General features: G+C 34.8%; 2 protein-coding genes across 4 annotated transcripts; both read right to left on the bottom strand.

Annotated features, from left to right (window-relative positions):
- Nucleotides 1–250: 250 nt before the first annotated feature.
- On the bottom strand, nt 251–7,597 carry LOC145624609 (cytosolic enolase 3-like). The gene is made up of 13 exons (XM_081677669.1): nt 7,243–7,597; nt 7,016–7,170; nt 4,893–5,067; nt 4,654–4,725; nt 4,446–4,562; nt 4,242–4,322; nt 3,467–3,543; nt 3,197–3,300; nt 2,855–2,953; nt 2,654–2,739; nt 2,276–2,362; nt 1,308–1,505; nt 251–614 (listed from the first exon to the last, which is right to left on the bottom strand). Exons 1-13 carry the CDS (start codon nt 7,345–7,347, stop codon nt 546–548), a joined length of 1,425 nt encoding a protein of 474 aa, XP_081533795.1. The 5' UTR covers nt 7,348–7,597; the 3' UTR covers nt 251–545.
- A 762-nt stretch (nt 7,598–8,359) lies between these two features.
- LOC145624608 (neutral ceramidase 2-like) lies at nt 8,360–16,185 on the bottom strand. Of its 3 annotated transcripts, none has more exons than XM_081677665.1 (10): nt 15,850–16,185; nt 14,618–15,012; nt 14,087–14,295; nt 13,028–13,381; nt 12,160–12,424; nt 11,801–12,071; nt 11,573–11,698; nt 10,935–10,998; nt 10,070–10,239; nt 8,360–9,199 (listed from the first exon to the last, which is right to left on the bottom strand). In XM_081677665.1, the coding sequence occupies exons 2-10, from the start codon at nt 14,959–14,961 to the stop codon at nt 8,651–8,653; spliced, it is 2,352 nt and encodes a 783-aa protein (XP_081533791.1). In that variant the 5' UTR covers nt 14,962–15,012; nt 15,850–16,185; the 3' UTR covers nt 8,360–8,650. The 3 variants fall into 3 exon arrangements, with proteins under 3 accessions (XP_081533791.1, XP_081533792.1, XP_081533794.1); XM_081677666.1 differs by having other exon boundaries at nt 15,855–16,185; XM_081677668.1 differs by lacking the exon at nt 15,850–16,185 and adding an exon at nt 15,157–15,178.
- Between the last annotated feature and the right edge of the window lie 2,335 nt (nt 16,186–18,520).

The following is an 18,520-nucleotide window of genomic DNA, read 5'->3' as shown; positions in this document are numbered from 1 at the left end:
AACAAAGAACACTATGAAGCTGAAAGACTCTGCAAAGTGGCCAAGACTTCAAAAGACTTTCATTAAGAAATACTCTTAAACTCTGAGTACTTTATTTTGATGATAATGATATTATATGATGTGCTTCGTCGTGAAATTATGGTATGTCGATGACTTGATGCAATAGCTTTCGGAGAAAACAATACCTGAAAAGAAAAAAATAATAATAATAAAAAAAAGGCAGCCAGAAGATCTAATTTACATACACAAGTCAAGGTAAGACTGGATTTCTGAAATTAAGGGTAGCAAATGTTTCACATCAACAACATGATGAAAGTCAAAGTAATTTACAATGTTGTAAAATTGTATTACATAAGGTAAAATTGCATCTCTCAATTATAGATCATTTCATGTGGCACACAAAGATTTGATCATCTTGCTACCTCCTACCCCCTCGAAAGGGAAAAAAAAAAGTATGCGAAACAACTCTGACAAAAAAAATGCAGGCCCCCTATATGCTTATAAAACCAAAATTTTGACACACAACAAAGGATCAAGTATGGTGGTCAAGAAACCCTCCATCCTTCACCAGCAAAGTTGGCTTGGTCGCCAAGTTCTTCTTCAATCCGGAGCAACTGCAAGGAAATTTGAACTTTAAACTTTTAGATTAATAGTAAAAAAAGCAATCTGGCATTTCAGCATAATGCTTCCCAGTAATACACTAATACTACACAAGTAACATGACCACCATTTAGTCATTTACGCCCAAATTATTTGGGAAAAGAGAGAAATTAAACAAATATGAATTCATATTACAATTAGCTACAAGCCTACACCGTTCCTGGGGGAAGAAGGGGTGGGGGTGGGGGACAGAAAATGGCCTTTAGTATCATCACTAGATTAAACCCCGTGCAATGCACGGTTGTTAAATAATCTAATGACAATAAATTTTACCAAAAATAATGGATATAAATATTATAAATAGACTTAGTAGTAAAAAGTATGAAATATTGTGAAAGAAATTAATTAAACATGTTATAGTTACAATGGGCAATTTGACATTTAAGGACATTTATTTTAGATTTTATACAAACTAAGAGTCATAATTTAATTACAATAAGTTTTTTTTAGTAAGTGGTTTTGGAGGGAAAACTTTTTATAATATTTTGCCAAGTGTTCTCTAAGTTTCGTCTTTAGTATAATGTAATTGATTCTGCATAGTTTTGAAACTCAGCCGAACCAATTGATTGTGTAGCAAGAGCAGTTTCATTATAAACAAATACAGATCTTAGAAGTTATTTTAAGAAGCAACGGGAACTAAGACAAACCTGATTGTACTTGCATAGGCGCTCCCCTCTGCAAGGTGCCCCAGCTTTGATCTGACCAGTAGCAAGGCCAACAGATAGATCGGCAATGAAAGTTTCTTCAGTTTCACCACTCCTGTGAGCTACTATAACTCCCCAGTGAGCATCTTTAGCCATTTTGACAGCCTCAATGGCTTCTGTGACTGTCCCAATCTGATTTATCTGAAAATGTCACTCTGTTATAAGTTCCGATGATTTACAAGACAAATACAGATACAAACAAATAAAGACACAGGTTTCTCTTGCTTTTGAATAGTCAATCAATCAATCAATCAATCAATCAAAGCCTTAATCCCAAAAGTGGGGTCGGCTAACATGAACCAAATTTGATTATTCCGTGTAGTCATCAACATAAATCTTTCTCCTCCATCCCTTACGATCCAAAACTTCATCCTCACGTAAATCCATGCACTTCATATCCTTCCTCACTCCTTCCAACCAAGTCATCTTTTGAATAGTCAAAGCAAAATTATTTTTGTACAGCAGTAACTAGCTGAGCTGGATGATTAATCATCCACAGTTTCATATGCAGACATGTTTGGGTTGTCAGGCTATTGGTAAGAAGGGAAATATTTCAGTAAATCCAATAAAATCATCCTTCTTGTCAGGAAATTGCCTTTTGTTTTTACTCCAGCAGCAAAATCAAATAATGGTGAGACCAAGAATTTGAAAAATGAAATTCACTGATGCAAATTTCAATACCAAGTGCAAAGGGATTCATCTTAGGGGCAACATTTTTTCATACTATATATTTCAGAAAGAAAACTAGATAGATCCAGAAAGAAGAGAACACTAAGGTGGATATCACAGCTGTCCCATTCCAAAAGGGAAGAAAAGGTTCTCCCATTGGAGCCTAATGGAGGAAATTTGAAGCCTGACTAACAAAATTATAAGTCATAAAAAACAGTTGGCGGCTAATCACTTAATTTTACCTTAAGCAGAAGAGCATTGCATGTGGACTCCTGAATGGCTTTCTCAATACGTTTTGGATTTGACATCAATAGACCATCACCGACAACCTGCACAAATCACACCCAACGATTTCAAGCATTTAATTAAATAAAAAGCCTTTTGTAACACAGCCTAAACCATCAGCAGCAGGCATTGCTTATTCACTATCCATTGAAGATAAAGAATATTTTTTGACCAAAATTTTCAAATGTGTTCCAGACAATAGGTCATCTCAGTAAGGAAAAATTTTCAGTTGCCAATTATAGAATTAAATTTCTTCTACACTAATGCAACAATGAATTGTCTATCATGTGTATTTATGAAGGTATTTTAATTGACAAAGGAAATACAAAACAAACCTGGCAAGCTTGAAGAGTAGAGAAATGCTTTGTGAGTTCCCAATCCTCTTTGTCGAATGGATCCTCCACTGAGACAATTGGGTAATCTGCAAGATGCAAAAGAAGAATAACACTGAAAAAGAAGACTCCACAAGGAATTTCAAATGGTAGGGATATAAAAGGATGAAAGTAAAACAAGAAAGGAACAAGACACAACCATACCAGAACAAAGTTGTTTATACAATTCAATCATATCCTCTCCTGACTTAAAATTTAGCCCTGACTTATTTGGTGTCTTGAAGTCTAAATCATATTTCGTTCCTGTAAATCAAGTGAATAAGGAAAACTAAATGTTAGATACATCATACAAGGAAGAATCAAGCCTCTCAAACAGCATAGATAATTACACAAAGTAAAGAATTCTAAACCTTGAAAATAAACACTCCTGAGGCCCTAAACAAGAGAAACTTCCAATAACAGCACATTTCATTTTACTAGAAAAATTATCAAGATTTCAGAGCAGGATCCTCTTATAAGCTTGATTTTTGCACTTAAGAGCATTACCTATGCAAAATTCAGTAGCAGCTACATCAATGGCAATCTTTATTTTTTCATTATGTCCAGTTCTACCAATAGCCTCCATGACTAAATCCAGGGCTTCTTTTACACTGCAAAAGACAGATAAAAAATCAGAGCTGCATAGAACAAAATGCACAAGCTAAACACCATGACATAATAAGATTGTGAACTCATGGTATTAATTTTAATATGATTTATGTATACTCATTGATTTTATTATAGAACAAGAGAATCCCCCCAGTAAAATAGGCTTGCCTTGAAATGTTAGGAGCCAACCCACCATCTTCTCCTACATTGCATCCATGCACACCAAACTTTTCTGTAATAACAGCCTGCCCTTTCCATTAACAAAAAATCAAATCATTAAATTGCAAGCAAACACACTTTAAGATAAGAGTGTTTGAGACAAACTTGTTTGCTAGTGAGAATTACATGAGGCTGAAAGTACTGGCTGGAAGACAATGAGCTATCACATACAAAGTAATTAAAATGCGATAGGTAGAGTCATTGGGATTTTGATTCTAATAGTTGAGATGAAAGAAGCCAAATATAATGCAACAGAATTCAAATTTACATCACCTATGCCGTTCCAACTCTTCATTCTACCGTAAGTATCTGCGTGACCATGTCGGATACTCAACAGGCACGTGGGTATGACACTTCACATACACTTAATTTGGACTAAAATCATGCAAAAGTTTCATGAAATGCCAGTGTTTGAGACTTATAAGTTTTGTAGTTCTAAGTCCAAGTAAAAAAGCTCATTACTTTCTTTTTACACTATTGTGCTCTTGGGAAACATCTTCTCTCTTTAAGTACTCCAAGGGAGAAGACATATTCATTTAGTGCTGGAAAATGTTTAATTTTGTCGTTGTTTTCATAGTAGAAGTAATACTGTGTTCTTACTTTTGTGTAGCACATAAAATTAGATTGTGGAATGGTCACGAATATCAAAGAACACGGTGTTATACGTGCAGAAGGAAAATATTCCTGCTTAAACTATGAACACTACTTTGATGAAGTAAAATACCTTTAGGTGATGATACGTTTCAGATCCCATCTGCACTGCCTCCTCAAATGTCTTTGCACCAACAGGCAAAACCATAATTTCCTGTAAATCACAATTCAAGTATAAAACCTCAGTGAAAAACAGAATGGAACTTGAGCTTTCTATGAGTTAATATCTGCGATTGCATGTCAAGCAAGTTGTATTATCTACACAAGTTCACAATACCTGAATAGCCAAATTGTTTCCAGCATGTTTACCACCACTGAGAACTGTGAAGGATGGAACAGGAAGCAATGTATTCGTCCCACCAGAAATATCAGCTATATGTTTGTAAAGAGGTACCTGGAACAAATATATTAGTCAAAAGATGGTGATATATAAAACATAATAATACAATGGGATAACTATCGTCAAATGTCAATGTAAATCATACCTCTTTTTCAGCAGCTCCAGCTTTGCAAGCAGCAATTGAAACTGCTAATATAGCATTTGCACCTAGTTCTCCCTGCAACATCAGATGTATTAAGGAACATAGGACTCAAACCATTTAGAAGCCAGAGCACTAAAAGTCTCCATCTTCCACAAGCAAGAAAGGGACAATTTGTTTCATACATATGACTGCCTGACTGGCTGTGGGAGTGGGAACAAATTCTCACACTATGTGATAATTACCTTCTTCTCTGTCTTGTCTAAGTCAAGCATGACTTGATCAATTTGGGATTGAAGAGTAGGGTCCATGCCAATCAATGCTTCAGATATTTTCTCGTTTATATTTTTCACAGCTTTAGTAACACCGTTACCCAAATAGATCCCTTTGTCTCCATCACGCAATTCAGTGGCTTCATACCTACCCAAAAACAATACCACTAAATTGTGAACAACACTGTATTAGCATCGCAAGTGGAATACAAAAACATAATTTTCACAGTACAAGTGCAAGAGTGAAAAAATTAAACTGCACATATAAATAGAAGCCTATTTGTTGACAAGCAACTTACAACAGGAAATAACAAGTTGGTAAAACAGTATGCACACGACATAACTGGTATGCAAGGCTGTAAGCAGTCATTTATATAAAAATCATAGAAAACAAATATAGTAGCTACATTATACCTTACCTAAATTAAATAACCATAAGAATGGCTACAAACTGACAAACATTAACCATGACATTACAAAAAAGTTATTTATGCTTTTTTACAGTAATAGACTAGATAATCTGCTAACTTAACTCACGCAAATAACAGGAAGATCGAGAGGAAAAGTTTGATTCTTTGAGTGAACTATATAATCTGATTTTTTTGTAAATTGATTAAATATGATGAATTAATAAAGATGGAAGCTTTAATATTCATTGATAATGTTGGAATGGTAACAAAATGATAGGGCTAATAGCTTGAGGCTATCACTCTCAAAAAATGGCTTGAGGCCATAACTCTCAAGGTTTTCCAATACAAAATTCTGCCTATCCTTCTCTTCCTTCTCTCTCCCTATTTATTTAATATTCCTAAGATGATTCTAGGTGGTTTGTCATGTTTGTGCCATGTGGGCATGTGGCATCTCTTGGTTCCTTGCAAAATTTCCCTTGTATCAGTTGTATGTACTGCATACCAGCAATACTAAACTACCTGTAACGCCCTCCCCTAAATAGGTCCATTACAAAATCTAACACAAAAAAGAAAGGCTTTTGACAAATTTCTAGAGCAAAATTAGGAAATACTTCATGGATCTTCACTAGCAGCTCTTTTTAAATCAACTATCAAAGGTCTCCACATTCGTTACCCTCTTTCTAATTTTTTCAATAAATTTAAGGTCTTGAAGAAGATTAAAACTTTTATGCAGACAACTAGTTTGAATAGGCTAAAATTAATGATATATTGCAAAAGAGGCAACATAAAAATTAACATGTACATTTGTGCCTAAAAAGTGGTGTGAGACACAAAATCATCTATCTCAGCACTATGAATTTGGTTCTTTCATTTGGAATAGATTGTTGGAGAGATAGGAATCCAGCGTGCTGGTTTGGAGCCTGATACGCAAATTCTCCCTGGTAACTCGAAAGAAATGATACTATTTTTAGAGATAGGACCTCAAATTATGAGTCTCTGCAGGACAAAGTAGGTTATCTTGCTTTCCTAAGATAGTAAGATACTACAATGCCATTTCAACGGAGATATCCCAGAAGTAAATGTATACAATGTAAAGCATGATAAATACAGTTTGCTTATCCAACTAAGGTCCTTTATTGTGGTAACTTCATTCTTGGTGTTAAAAGAAGTTTTATAATCATACGAAAAATAATAACAAACCTTCCTGTACAATCTGATAGAGAAATACTAAAATTAAGCTTCTTCGTGTGGACAACAAACAACTATGATTTCTTCTCTATCCACTCGAATATCAAGATGGTTGTCAACCTAGAGCCAATTATCAGAATAAACTACAGCCAGCATATCATAAACTTGGTATATAACTACATATAATTCTCCATATGATTGCTCCTTATATAACATAATTATCCAATGAAATTGAAATAAGTCAGGAACTTCCTACAGTCCTTAGCAATTACATTGCCTTCCTACACGGTAAACCACACTAAGCCGCGAAAATCCATAATCTACCTAAATCAAATTAGAAACAATTCCTTCAGCAATTACATTGTATTTCTTCAGCAAACACACACACCAGCTGAATAACATGAAGCATTAAAACCTAATTTATATGATCGCCGAATTCTCCCAAAAAAAAAAAAAAAAAACCTAAAATGGAAAAAGAGGGAAGAGAAAGAGACGTACATTCCAGAAGAAGGACCGCTAGGAGAAGAAGCACGAAAAGTGCCTTTATTCGTAGATAATTCAACTTCAACAGCAGGAATTCCTCTGCTATCAAGGATCTGCCTCGCCTTCACCTTCGTAATTACTGATTGCACCGATTTCAACATATGATTTGCCTAATTATTCAAAAATCAAAATTAATAACCAGAAATTAAGATGAAAAACAATAATTAAACGGAAGAACTTACGATAAATAGGACTGGATCATTGGTTTTAGCCCTAACAGCGGCATTGACGGCATCTTCAATCTTCCGAGACAGCAAATGCTTGTCCAAATACTCTTGAACTGACATTTTTTCTATTAATTTCTAGCTGATTTTGATGTTTTATTGCGACCTGGAGATGGATGATCTTCAACACGAAGAACTGAAGAAAGAGAGAATTATCGAGAATCTTTGAATTTCTGGGAATGAAGTGAGACTGTTTTTTTTTTTTTTTTTTTTTTTTTTTTTTTTTTTTTTTTTTTTTTTTTAAGTTTAAAATCAGTTTGTCGAATTTTTTTTTGTTTTGTTTTTTTTTTTTTTTTTTTTCTAATTTTACATTTTGAAGCTGTTTGATGATGTTATGTTATTGTTAGGTAGTGGACTGGTGGATTGATTTGAAATAGGGTATAGGCTCGGTTTTTTTTTTTTTTTTTTTTTTTTTTTTTTTTTTTGCTTAATTGGGCTTTCTTGTATAGTCATCAATAAAATTCACTAACTAATAGAAAATCAACAAAAACAATTTCATTTCAGTATAATTAATATCAACTCAGTAAAAATAGTAAAAGTTCAACAAAAAAATAATTTCATTTCAATAAAAATAATTTCAATTAAGTAAAAATAAGGTAAATTAAATGGGGTCGTATAGTGATTAGTCTTGATTGTCCTTTCAACATGATGTTAAAATTACTGATTTTATCTGGCAGTATAGTTTCGGTCCTTTCGAAGACTTATTTCATACTCCCTCCGTTTTTAAATACTTGCTACATTTCTCCATGCGCAGAGTTTTAGGAGAAAATTAGAGAAAATAATAAAATATGGAGGTAGTGGGGTTGGTAGAAGAATAAAAAATTATAGAAAACAAAAGTAGTGGAGAGAATTGGAGGAGAGAGAATATATGTTGGGACCACTAGGTGAGAGAAATTGATTAAATATTGTAAAAATTTTCCAAATAAGGAAATAGAGCAAGTACTTAAAAACGGCCATAAATGGAAAGTGGAGCAAGTATTTAAAAACGGAGGGAGTATTGACAAAAGAGTAACCAATGATTTGCGTTGAGGTATAAATGCCTAATACCAACAAACCAAAAAACAAATATGAAATCTGACAAGGTTAAGTAAGGCGTAGGTATTCTCTACGGGCTAAGGACCTTTGATATTCATTATCAGCAACGATTTTGATGAATAATACAGAAAGTCGAGTCGTATTTCTAAAAAATTATAAACTTAAGTTGATAATTACATGCTCACAATCACCCTCAACATTAACTGGAGGCATCTATTTTCTTGACAAGAGAACTGCACTAAATAGATCAATACTTTAGTGAGCACGGGTCATGTTGAAATAATACTTGTGGTTTCGTGACACGTACATGCCATGTACAAAACCTAGTATCTCATACTACCACAAATGCACTGGATGCACCTTCAAAGTGGTGGACTGACCCAAAAAGTCCCTTTGAAGCACCAAAATGCCGTATTCTATACACACCTGGCAGTGCTTTCGGCGGGATCCTCCATTCTATTGTTGCCTGACTACGTGTGCTGAGTTTGGCAGGCCTTGACCACTTGAAGCGGAGACAGAAATCATCATCATCGTAAACTGGTTCCCAACTGTCCTTCTTTAGAAGCATCTCCACCAAAGCAAATGTTCCTTCGGTCATGAGATCATTTCTTGGGCAGGCTGACCAGAAGACAACGCTCACCATATCACCTCTCTTAAAGGTTGCATTTCGGGGAACATCCGTGCTGCAATCTCCAAAGTTTGAACCAAGGGGAGGCGTGTCCAGAACAACCGGAGTAAGAAAGCCCACTTGCTTGTCCAGGAGATCTGGTGGCTGGGGGCCCGATTCAACCCTTTGGCCATGGACGAGGGCTGTAGCAAGTTTCTTGAATTCTTGAATGAAGGCACTATGTGTGTGGGGCCCATATAACGTAGAAGCACCCTGTAACCCATAATGTCAGTCAACGGTCAGCTTTCTGCATTCTCTTTTAACTTCTTTTTTTTTTTTTTTTTTTTTTGGGGGGGGGGGGGGGGGGGGGGGAGAGGGGGGGTGTTACAGACTTCCAGGACCTAGAGGGCTATATATGTTAAACCTGATACAAAGTATTTAGTTCACGAACAATCAGTGGCAACTTCTGTATTATTTGGTACAGAAAGTTCCTCAACAAGAACCAAAAATTACCAACACTGGCTAATTGAGTTGACAATCATAACGTGGAGTTGGGACATTATAGCCAGATCAAATTCGGGTGCAGAGTCTTTCGATAAGGTTCTTGTCGGGTTATTTTTGGGTTTAATTTATTGGGTTGGTTCAATTTCAAGTACAGGTCAGGTTATCTTTGCCATGCCTACTAGTAGTAAGAAGTGAGTCTGCTATACTTATAATAGCACGAAACCTACAAGGAAGTAGAATTTGTGGTTCTTATTGATATAAATTTATCTCAAAACATCAAACGAATGCCTTACAACTATGAAGTTGGGATCGGGAGAAGAATGCATAGATTATATAATAGCTGCAAACTGAGAATAAACTGCTGAAAGCCTGAAATATGCTGTACAAGAGTTCTTCAAGTCAATGGCTTGTGAGAAACCATATAAGTTCAGTAGCTTGATAGTGTAAATGCACATAATGCAAATAGAAATGGAGTTGGTTTTAGCGGACATCAACAATAATATGGGCCCACCAGATACCATATACGTCTAACAATATATTACTACAAAGTTAACCTTGAATAAAACTGACTCGCTGGAAGCAATGGTTACGATAAAAAAATAAAGCAATATCTTAATAATCTGGAAATGGAAAACTGACCTCATATCTTTGGACCTGGTACTCCTCGTAGGTGGTAACATACTGTGAGTAAGTATTTGTCAATCCTGCTATAACAACATGAAGGCCACCATTGAATTCTCCACTAGATTCACTTGTAAGAACTGTCTTCACAGCATCACGAAGACGCCTACCAGCCATGGTTGTGAACTCTGATGACAGAAGAAAAGCAAAATCAGCCAAAATAAAAGGAAAAATCTACTTCTATGTCATAAATCATATGAAACTTTTAACTTTCTGAAATTGTAAATTCACAGGAAAGAATACATCAAAATCTTGAAGTTACAGGTTTGCCAATATGATGCTAATATGACAACCCAAATTCTAAACACATATTCTCCCCTAAAAATACAATGTAAAATTAAAAAAGCTCAAACCTCTGCCACACCTTAAGAGGATTAACTTAACTAATTTCTGAACAGCATATGACAAAACCTAATCAATTTTCTACGGCTCATTCAAAGAACATTCCTTAAATTAGCAGGGGTTCTGCTCCTGAAACATTGGTGGTTGACAAGCCAAAGCAGACCATGCATTTATAAGACCATTATAGAAGTGAATTCTAGCGATACCAAAAAAAATGATCAGCTGATCTATTAGGAAAACTACAGCCTACACACTTTATATTACCAGCAGTCTAATGATCCTGCATCCCGCATCAATACTTGGAACAAAGAACTAAAATTTTAACAAATTGGGGAGGCAACACCTTAATGGTCGAAATGTAACAAACAAGGTGCAAGATTACTAGAAGATAGTCAAATAGACACAAAATTACAAACTGCCAACAAATAAATTAGAAACCAAACAGCTTGATAAAATGTTAATAAAGTAGATGAAAGATTACCTGAAGGTACACTAAGGATAACGAATTGCCCAATTCGCATGATCTGGATTGGAAGTATTGCAGGCTGCAGAGGAACCACATTGTGTAAGATAAAAAAGAATCGTAATTAAATGGTCATCAATAAATATTAACTAACAGAACCACACAAGGAATGAAGGAACCATTGAGAACAACACAGTTCCGAGGTTGTGTTCTGTTTCTATACTTATGAAAGATTCTAAAATTAGTAAGCCAGACTTGGCCACTTCCACTTGGGAAATATTAATTTTTCACACAAGCTGGTTGCATTCTTAACCTTGTTGTTAATCTCTTTTTTAAATTCTCGCACAAAATCCAAATCTTAATAATGTCACAAAATTATAGCATTTTGGCTTTGATACTTTAGAGAAGGCCTACTTCCACCATCTTTTAATAGATCATCCCCTATACCTACATAGAACAGCACTACAGCGCAATCTTCCAGTAAATCAGCGATCCAATCAAGTAGCAGACTAGCAGGTATTAGCCTTTATTGTCCAACAAGAGTTGACTGTAATACTAATAACAGGTCCTGTCAAACTGTGCAAGCACTTTACTCATATATCCAAACAATATACTATAGCTTTGTGTAGCCATATTACTTATATGAAGATACTTACCGCCCAATCATATGGAAGCTTCATTTCACCAGTATCAAGTAGAATTGGTTTTGGTTGTTGGCAGTCAACCTGCTCTTTTCCCGGTGTTTTCAGTAAGTTACGCACTAATCTCCAAAAGGGGTTTCCCTGACATTATGCACCACAAGAATAGTGATTTACTGATCATGCAAACACTAAATATGGGAACAAATTTACAAAAAGGGGACATAATTTAGTCATTTCAATTACCTTGTCGTCTCCCTGCTTAAAATCAAAAGCTCCCGGTCCATCTGTAGTACCTGCAGCAAAGGCAAATCCCATTGCAGCCGGACATGTTTTGACTACCTCACTGCCACCTCCTTCTTTAGGGATCGTAACCTCAAGTTTAGAGAAGTCCAGGTAAGTATGTCGAAAATCAATTTTCCCTTTTATCTGTTCAGATGCTGTTTTGAAAAGATCAGCAGCTTTCTTAAACTGCCTCTCCCCAATTATACGCGTGCTCTCAAATTCATCAGGGTAACTGTGAGGAAAAGATAACAGTTAATTTTGCATGGCCACTGAAATTTTAATAGGCATATCAGTGAAAATAATTTGAGAGAGTTGCATACCCTGGTCCACGACCATAGCATAGTTCATTCTTCCCACCACATGTACTATGATTGAAGTCACAGGGAAGGCCCGTGTCAATGCAATATGCACCAAGAACATTGGGACTAACATCACCACAGTTTGACTGACAAAATGCAGCGACAAATTTAGGTTTATCACTCTGTCGGAGAGCACTTCTCACACGGCTAGAAATGCTCGAAAACTTGGTTACTTCTCTTTTAGAAGAAGCCTGAAAAGAAGCAGCGAGATCCAATAGTTCACGATCTGCATAAAGAAACATTGAAGAGATCTCAAAACTAAAGCCTCTGGGACCATTACTAGGATGTGTACAGGAGCACAGGACAAAATTATCATCAGCAATCACAATGTGGGTGTGAGTGTACACACACACACACACACACACACACACTCACACACACACTAAACACGTGCATTTGAATCTTAAATAAGTAGATTGACCACTACATGCACTTTCAGAGGATTAATAGGGCCTTTTTCCCGTGTCAGTACAGCTTCTAGCTGTAATGCCAAATCTAGCCGAAACTCAAATCCATAACATATCATAAGTCATAATCATTGATTCAATACCTCCAACCAAGCTCTTCTCTAGCTATACAGCATTGGAGCAAAAAATGTACAACTATCTTAATTTAATAAAATTAATATAGTCATTGAATAACTATCACTTGACTCTACTAGAATATATTTCATCATATACTCTAACAAAAGGTCTACTAGTTTCAGCAACCTAGCATGAAGGCTTCACATTAAACACGCCAATGGTCTTGTGGAGCTCCAGTAAGACCACTGGAACACTATAGCAAATTTTATCCTAAATATACTCTTAAATTAATATTTGATGCTTACGCTTAACGTTGTATTCAGGAATAATATTGGAAATTCGCCTGGGGATTCTTTCTGTAGATCCTGTGTGAGATTCGTCAGAATAAATATTCCCGCTATCCTTCCCATCATGCCAGTCTTCCATAAATCGTGCAGCAGCACCTTTGTTATCCCCACTTATCAACGGATTTGTACGACTCATGGACGTCCCATGAGTCGCAAACCAGTTAAAACTGCCAACTGGACCCCATTCAGCATCTACAAACTTCAGAAGGACCATCTCCTTATCAACGTCATACTTGTACTTGTTTCGCTCCTCAGAAGGATTATTTAAATAAGCACTAGGACTGCGATTGACACCAGCATCAAGAATCTCTCCTGTGCAAGGGACAGAGGTGAAAATATATAAACATAAAAGAGTCAATATAACCATTCAATCCCCCCCCCCCTCCTCCTCCTCCTCCTAAAAAAAATGCAAACAAAAGTAATATATTAGGATTATTAGGCATAAGAGTATATTATAAAAAGATCAGGCAGGAACATCATTATATCAAGAGGCTTGAATTATATCATAATTGCTACACCATAATCAGCAACATATACACGAATTGTTCTTTCACCAGGTTTGAAGCTCAATAATTAGCCAGTCCCTGATCCAAGTATGCAGATTCATCAAGACTGTTCAATGGAAGTGGAGGAAATATGCAAAATAAATGAAAAGCGCAGAAACCTATAAAGTAAAGAAGTTAAGTAAACTATGCCTTTTCACCAAGTAAAAAAACACTGATTAGCTAGGTCAAGTAAATAATGAGTAAGAAAGGGAAAAAGGAGCAAGTGAGCAACAAATAGCTTATGCAATTTATTTATTTTTTTTCCACTGAAAAAGCTTTCTTTAACTAAATAATAAATACCACAACATCAGAAGACACAGGTTTTTAGTTAAAGATAGATGCAAAATGAAATCATGTATATTGAAGATGAGCATAGACTAAACTCGATCACCAAGCACTATGCAATATCTAGATCTGGTTCCTATATGACAATAAGGGTTGGAGAATAATGCAAAGGAAAAGTTTAATGCACCTTTGTTCACAAAGATCGAACCGGGTCTCAGATTTCCGTGAGCTAGTATAAAACTCTGCTCAATGCCATCAACAAGAGCATCAAAGGACTGGCGCACAAATCCAAGAGAAGTGACAATGTATACAACATACTGCAGATAACCCCCGGGACCAGCATGTGTATGAATTCCACTGATAGCAACATTCTTTTCAGTGTACAGATTCCCATACCTGCAAACAAAGATCTTTAATGATAATAATAAAATAGTATTCTCCAAACATGATACATGACAATACAATAGCAAACCTTAAGAAAATAAATCACCCTAAATAAGTATACTGAAGGTATTTTACTCATTTCTGAGGTGTTCAGTAATTTTTGAGTTCAATTAACTCTCAGCTCCTGCCTCCTACCTCCTACCTCCTAAAACTCGATATACTTTAAATAAACCCAGTTCGAGTTTTTCACATTTCGTGAACACATGCACTTTATAGGGTCAGAGTATATGTATATTCAACATAATTATGATCCAAGTAGAAAGAAAGATGTTACCTTGCTTTCAACCTCTCAAGAACTTTGATAGTCACAAGTTGTGAGGCCATACAAGCATCTAGATTCACAAAAGCTACACGATTTCCTTGAGGTTCTGCCACAATAAATGTGCGAGCACGCAACCTAAAATGAACCCCAGATGCAATTTGTGCTGTATCTGCATATCCCATCATATTTACATCAGCTGCCGGTCCTGTGATGTCATAGCTCCCAAGCCCAACTAGATAATTGGAAGTTGAGAATGCTCCTTTTCCGGCCAATAATAGCAGTATAAGTAAAAGAGAAAGCCGCATGACTCCAAAATTTCCCCGTATTAGGAAACATGAGGAACAAAGCAGCTTCATTGCAGATCCGAATATAGGAAAATCAGAATCTATTCAAACCTCTTCATATGCCTTCATAACAAAAGAAAACATACAGTGGTGTTAGCATCAACAATATTCACAAAGTATCATAGATCACGATTAGCAAAACAATTGCACATCACAGTCAATTCTTTTTAACTATAGATGTAAAAATTCAACTAATTTAACACATACATTTCGAGAGTACGAATGTCAATCGGTAATTTGTTAGCATAATGTAGGCAAAGTTGTTTCTCTTTTTCTTATCTTCCCACCTTTAAAACCACCACCTCCAAAGCGAAAATTCCTTATGAAGAATGACTTATTTCTACAACATAAAGCAAATTACTATCATTAATTGGAGTTTGAGTGTTTTTAATCCTACTCACTACAATCAATTAGATAGGCATCTCACTCTAGAATTCCACTCCATCTTTTACTCAGTCGATAGCTTATTAAGAATCATCCTAATTAAAAGACAACAACGAACAAGTTCAAATCAAGGCGAAACAAGCAATCCACACTCAACATAATGCCTTCTCCCACATAATCGTGGCCTACAAAGTAGGTTAGCAAGTAATGCTCCAGTTTTTGTGGCAAGAATTCAACTAAAACAAGCATAATATTGAAATTTACAGCATAATTTGAATTAATTGCAAGTATAATACTAATACTTCACATTAAACGAACCAGATATTCCTCACCAACAAAAACAATTAGCATCCTACCGCAAACAATTAACTAATTCAAAAAAACAAGCGACGGACAATTATAAGCTGACCTAGTCAAATTCTATAATTAATCGCAGATTATACCACCATAATCCAAAATTACTCAATAATCAAAATTAAAGCAACAAAAATGCAAAATTTCAATGAGAATAATCACCTAACTAATTGAAATTTCGCGCCAATTGCACCGATGAATAGAAATTGGGAGGATTTTCGGTGGTTTGATGAGAAGAGGAGAGAGAAAATGTGAGTGTGAAGCAGACTTAGAAAAGGGTAAGTAACTTGGAAGGTTATTTTAATGGAGGAAGTGTGGGACCCAGTGTTTCACACGCCATAGAAATGGGCGAAGCTTCGTCAGTTTTGGCGTTGTAGTTTTATACTATGCTGTTGCTTTACTCAACTTAATCCAGAGTCAAGAGTCAAGTATAAAGCATCGTGCGATTATGCCCCGAAATTATTACCAAGGTGTGGAAGTGACGACTCTGACGAGGTTAGGTTATGTCTTAAATTTTGCATTTGTGGTGTCATTATTTTGAGCACGGGAGGACCTACCTGTTTCATATATACGATGATGGTTTATTCGATTGTACAACTCTATCTGTCTTAATTTAATTTTTGCATCTAACAAAAAGAAAATTGAGTAACAAGCCGTCGTATAGTACTCCGTACTTTGTATTAATTAATAGAAAATGAATGGATGATGTGTTAGCCAATAAAATAGAAAAAATATTAATTGGATAAGATAATGTGGATTACTACATTTATGAAATGGCGTACATAAAATGTCTGAGATTTAAGAGATTAGTTGAGTATAATAATGTTTTCAATTAAACACATTAAATTAAATCTAAAGGAACATGGTGCATTCACATTATACATGCATTGCTTTTACAAAGTTTTTAAAACAAAACTAATAATTTAATGGGTTCATTCATCTCTTTTGAAAGAGACTTATTTTCTTTAGACTGAATAGTGATATGAGAAGATTACATATTAAGGAAGCATGTCATGAGAATTCCACACGATACTTCATATTTGTCTACTGTTAATTCTACATACCTCATTCAATTTCATAGTAGTTTCTTGTGTATGATTCAAGAGTGTTTGTAATTACAAATATAAAGATTGTCATACAAGTTGAAAAGACTTTTGACCAAAAAATGGTGAAGTAATAAACGAAATATAATTGTTTCCCATCACATTTGTCAAGATAGACATTATCTCTATGATTTTTGTCAATGATGATAATCGTAGATTTTTTTTTTTCTTTGAGGAAATCGTAGATGTTTCTTCATTTGAGAAGGAAACTATAAATAACCATTTCAAAGTTGTATTATCAATTAATAATGAGATAAGTGTGAAAAAAAAATCCATGCATTTTTAATAATTAAATACGGAGTAATAATTGAAATCATTTATTTATGAAGTCTAATCGCCTAGCTTAACAAAGGTATACTATTACCCCATCTCAAGGCAAGGGTTATATTATGAAAAAATTGAAAATGTACAACATTGTATTAGTGTTAGGTCTTTTGCAAAATAAAATTAGATTTATTTGTTAGTTTTATAAGTGTTGAGGTGTTGTAATTTGAATTGCTATGTGAATTGAGGAGAGTATTGTGTGCAGACTATATATAGTCAAACATACATATGTGAACACAACAAATACAACTTATATGATTGCAAACTACAAAAAGAAATATAGATATACTTCATATGAAACAAGTCAATCCCTTGATTTAACATCTAGCTAGAAGTGATGTGGATGACAAAAAGATTTAAAGAGCAACAAAAATCAATACATACTTTTTAATTTAGTGAGCACCATATATATGACCATATGAGTGTTGCATTTTTGTAAAAATTGACGCAGACACCTATTTTTACCGTGAAAGATAATTTTTTATTCCAACATATCAAGTTCATATATATACTTTGTTGATTTTTTTCACTTTGATTTATGATCGTCATGTATAATGTTAATAGTTATGAACTTGATATGTTATACATGAGATAAGTGTATCTTCATATAAGTGAGATAATGAATGTGAAATTCATATTGATACAAATGACACACAAGTATATGCTATTTCATCGAGTACTAATTCTTGAAATGAAAATTCATATTGAAGACATCGAAGTTTGTACGTGGAGGTTATTGATTTTGATACAATCATCAATTTTGTCATATTACAACAAGGACAATCAAGGCATGATACCCTACACAAATGTGATTTGATTGATATTTACGGAGCTTAATTTCATGCTAAACTATCATTGAAATTTTGTACAACACTATAATAGACATTAACATTTGAGGATTGTGATCAGCAATATACAATGTATATAGAGTGAAAACTGGATGTAAACATTCAAAATACTAGGAAACGATTTGTACCTGTACACTTAATAAGATAGACTCAATTGTCTTCATCTGTACACTACATTTCCGACTTCATTAATTAAATAAACACAATAGGCAATATGTTATTGAACATGAAGATCGTTCTTTATTATTGCATAATATAATTTATATTTCTACACAAATTATACACTTATATGTTTGTTGATTTTACACTCTTTTTTCTTCTAATCACCCTATGTAAGTTGTTAGAGATCGGACAAATATTCAATGCAAAGTCTATCATTAATATTAATTCAACAAGTAGAAAATCACATTATCAATTGTGCTTAGATATTAATTTTGTTGCAATAATTAATCTTGTCGTCGTTATGCAATCAAGGCACGCGCGGGTATTTATGTGGACAAGGGCGCCAACTCTATTGACTTCACAAATATGCCATACGATTGACTAGCTCAAGTCCAA

This window comes from Chenopodium album, chromosome 3, assembly GCF_948465745.1.
Source record: "Chenopodium album chromosome 3, dcCheAlbu1.1, whole genome shotgun sequence".
Lineage (NCBI taxonomy): Eukaryota > Viridiplantae > Streptophyta > Magnoliopsida > Caryophyllales > Amaranthaceae > Chenopodium > Chenopodium album.
The sequence above is the reverse complement of the archived record's forward strand: the minus strand, read 5'-3'. Positions and strand labels throughout refer to the sequence as shown.

Excerpts from the sequence above, each read along its gene's own strand:
- LOC145624608 (XM_081677665.1), bottom strand. The coding sequence starts at position 14,961 with ATGAAGCTGCTTTGTTCCTCATGTTTCCTAATACGGGGAAATTTTGGA. Across the intron at positions 13,382-14,086 it reads TTCGATCTTTGTGAACAAAG|GAGAGATTCTTGATGCTGGT; the intron begins GTGCATTAAACT and ends TCCCTTGCACAG. Across the intron at positions 10,240-10,934 it reads TATCCTTAGTGTACCTTCAG|AGTTCACAACCATGGCTGGT; the intron begins GTAATCTTTCAT and ends TTCTGTCATCAG.
- LOC145624609 (XM_081677669.1), bottom strand. The coding sequence starts at position 7,347 with ATGTCAGTTCAAGAGTATTTGGACAAGCATTTGCTGTCTCGGAAGATT. Across the intron at positions 4,726-4,892 it reads TAGACAAGACAGAGAAGAAG|GGAGAACTAGGTGCAAATGC; the intron begins GTAATTATCACA and ends CTGATGTTGCAG. Across the intron at positions 1,506-2,275 it reads GCAATGCTCTTCTGCTTAAG|ATAAATCAGATTGGGACAGT; the intron begins GTAAAATTAAGT and ends TGACATTTTCAG.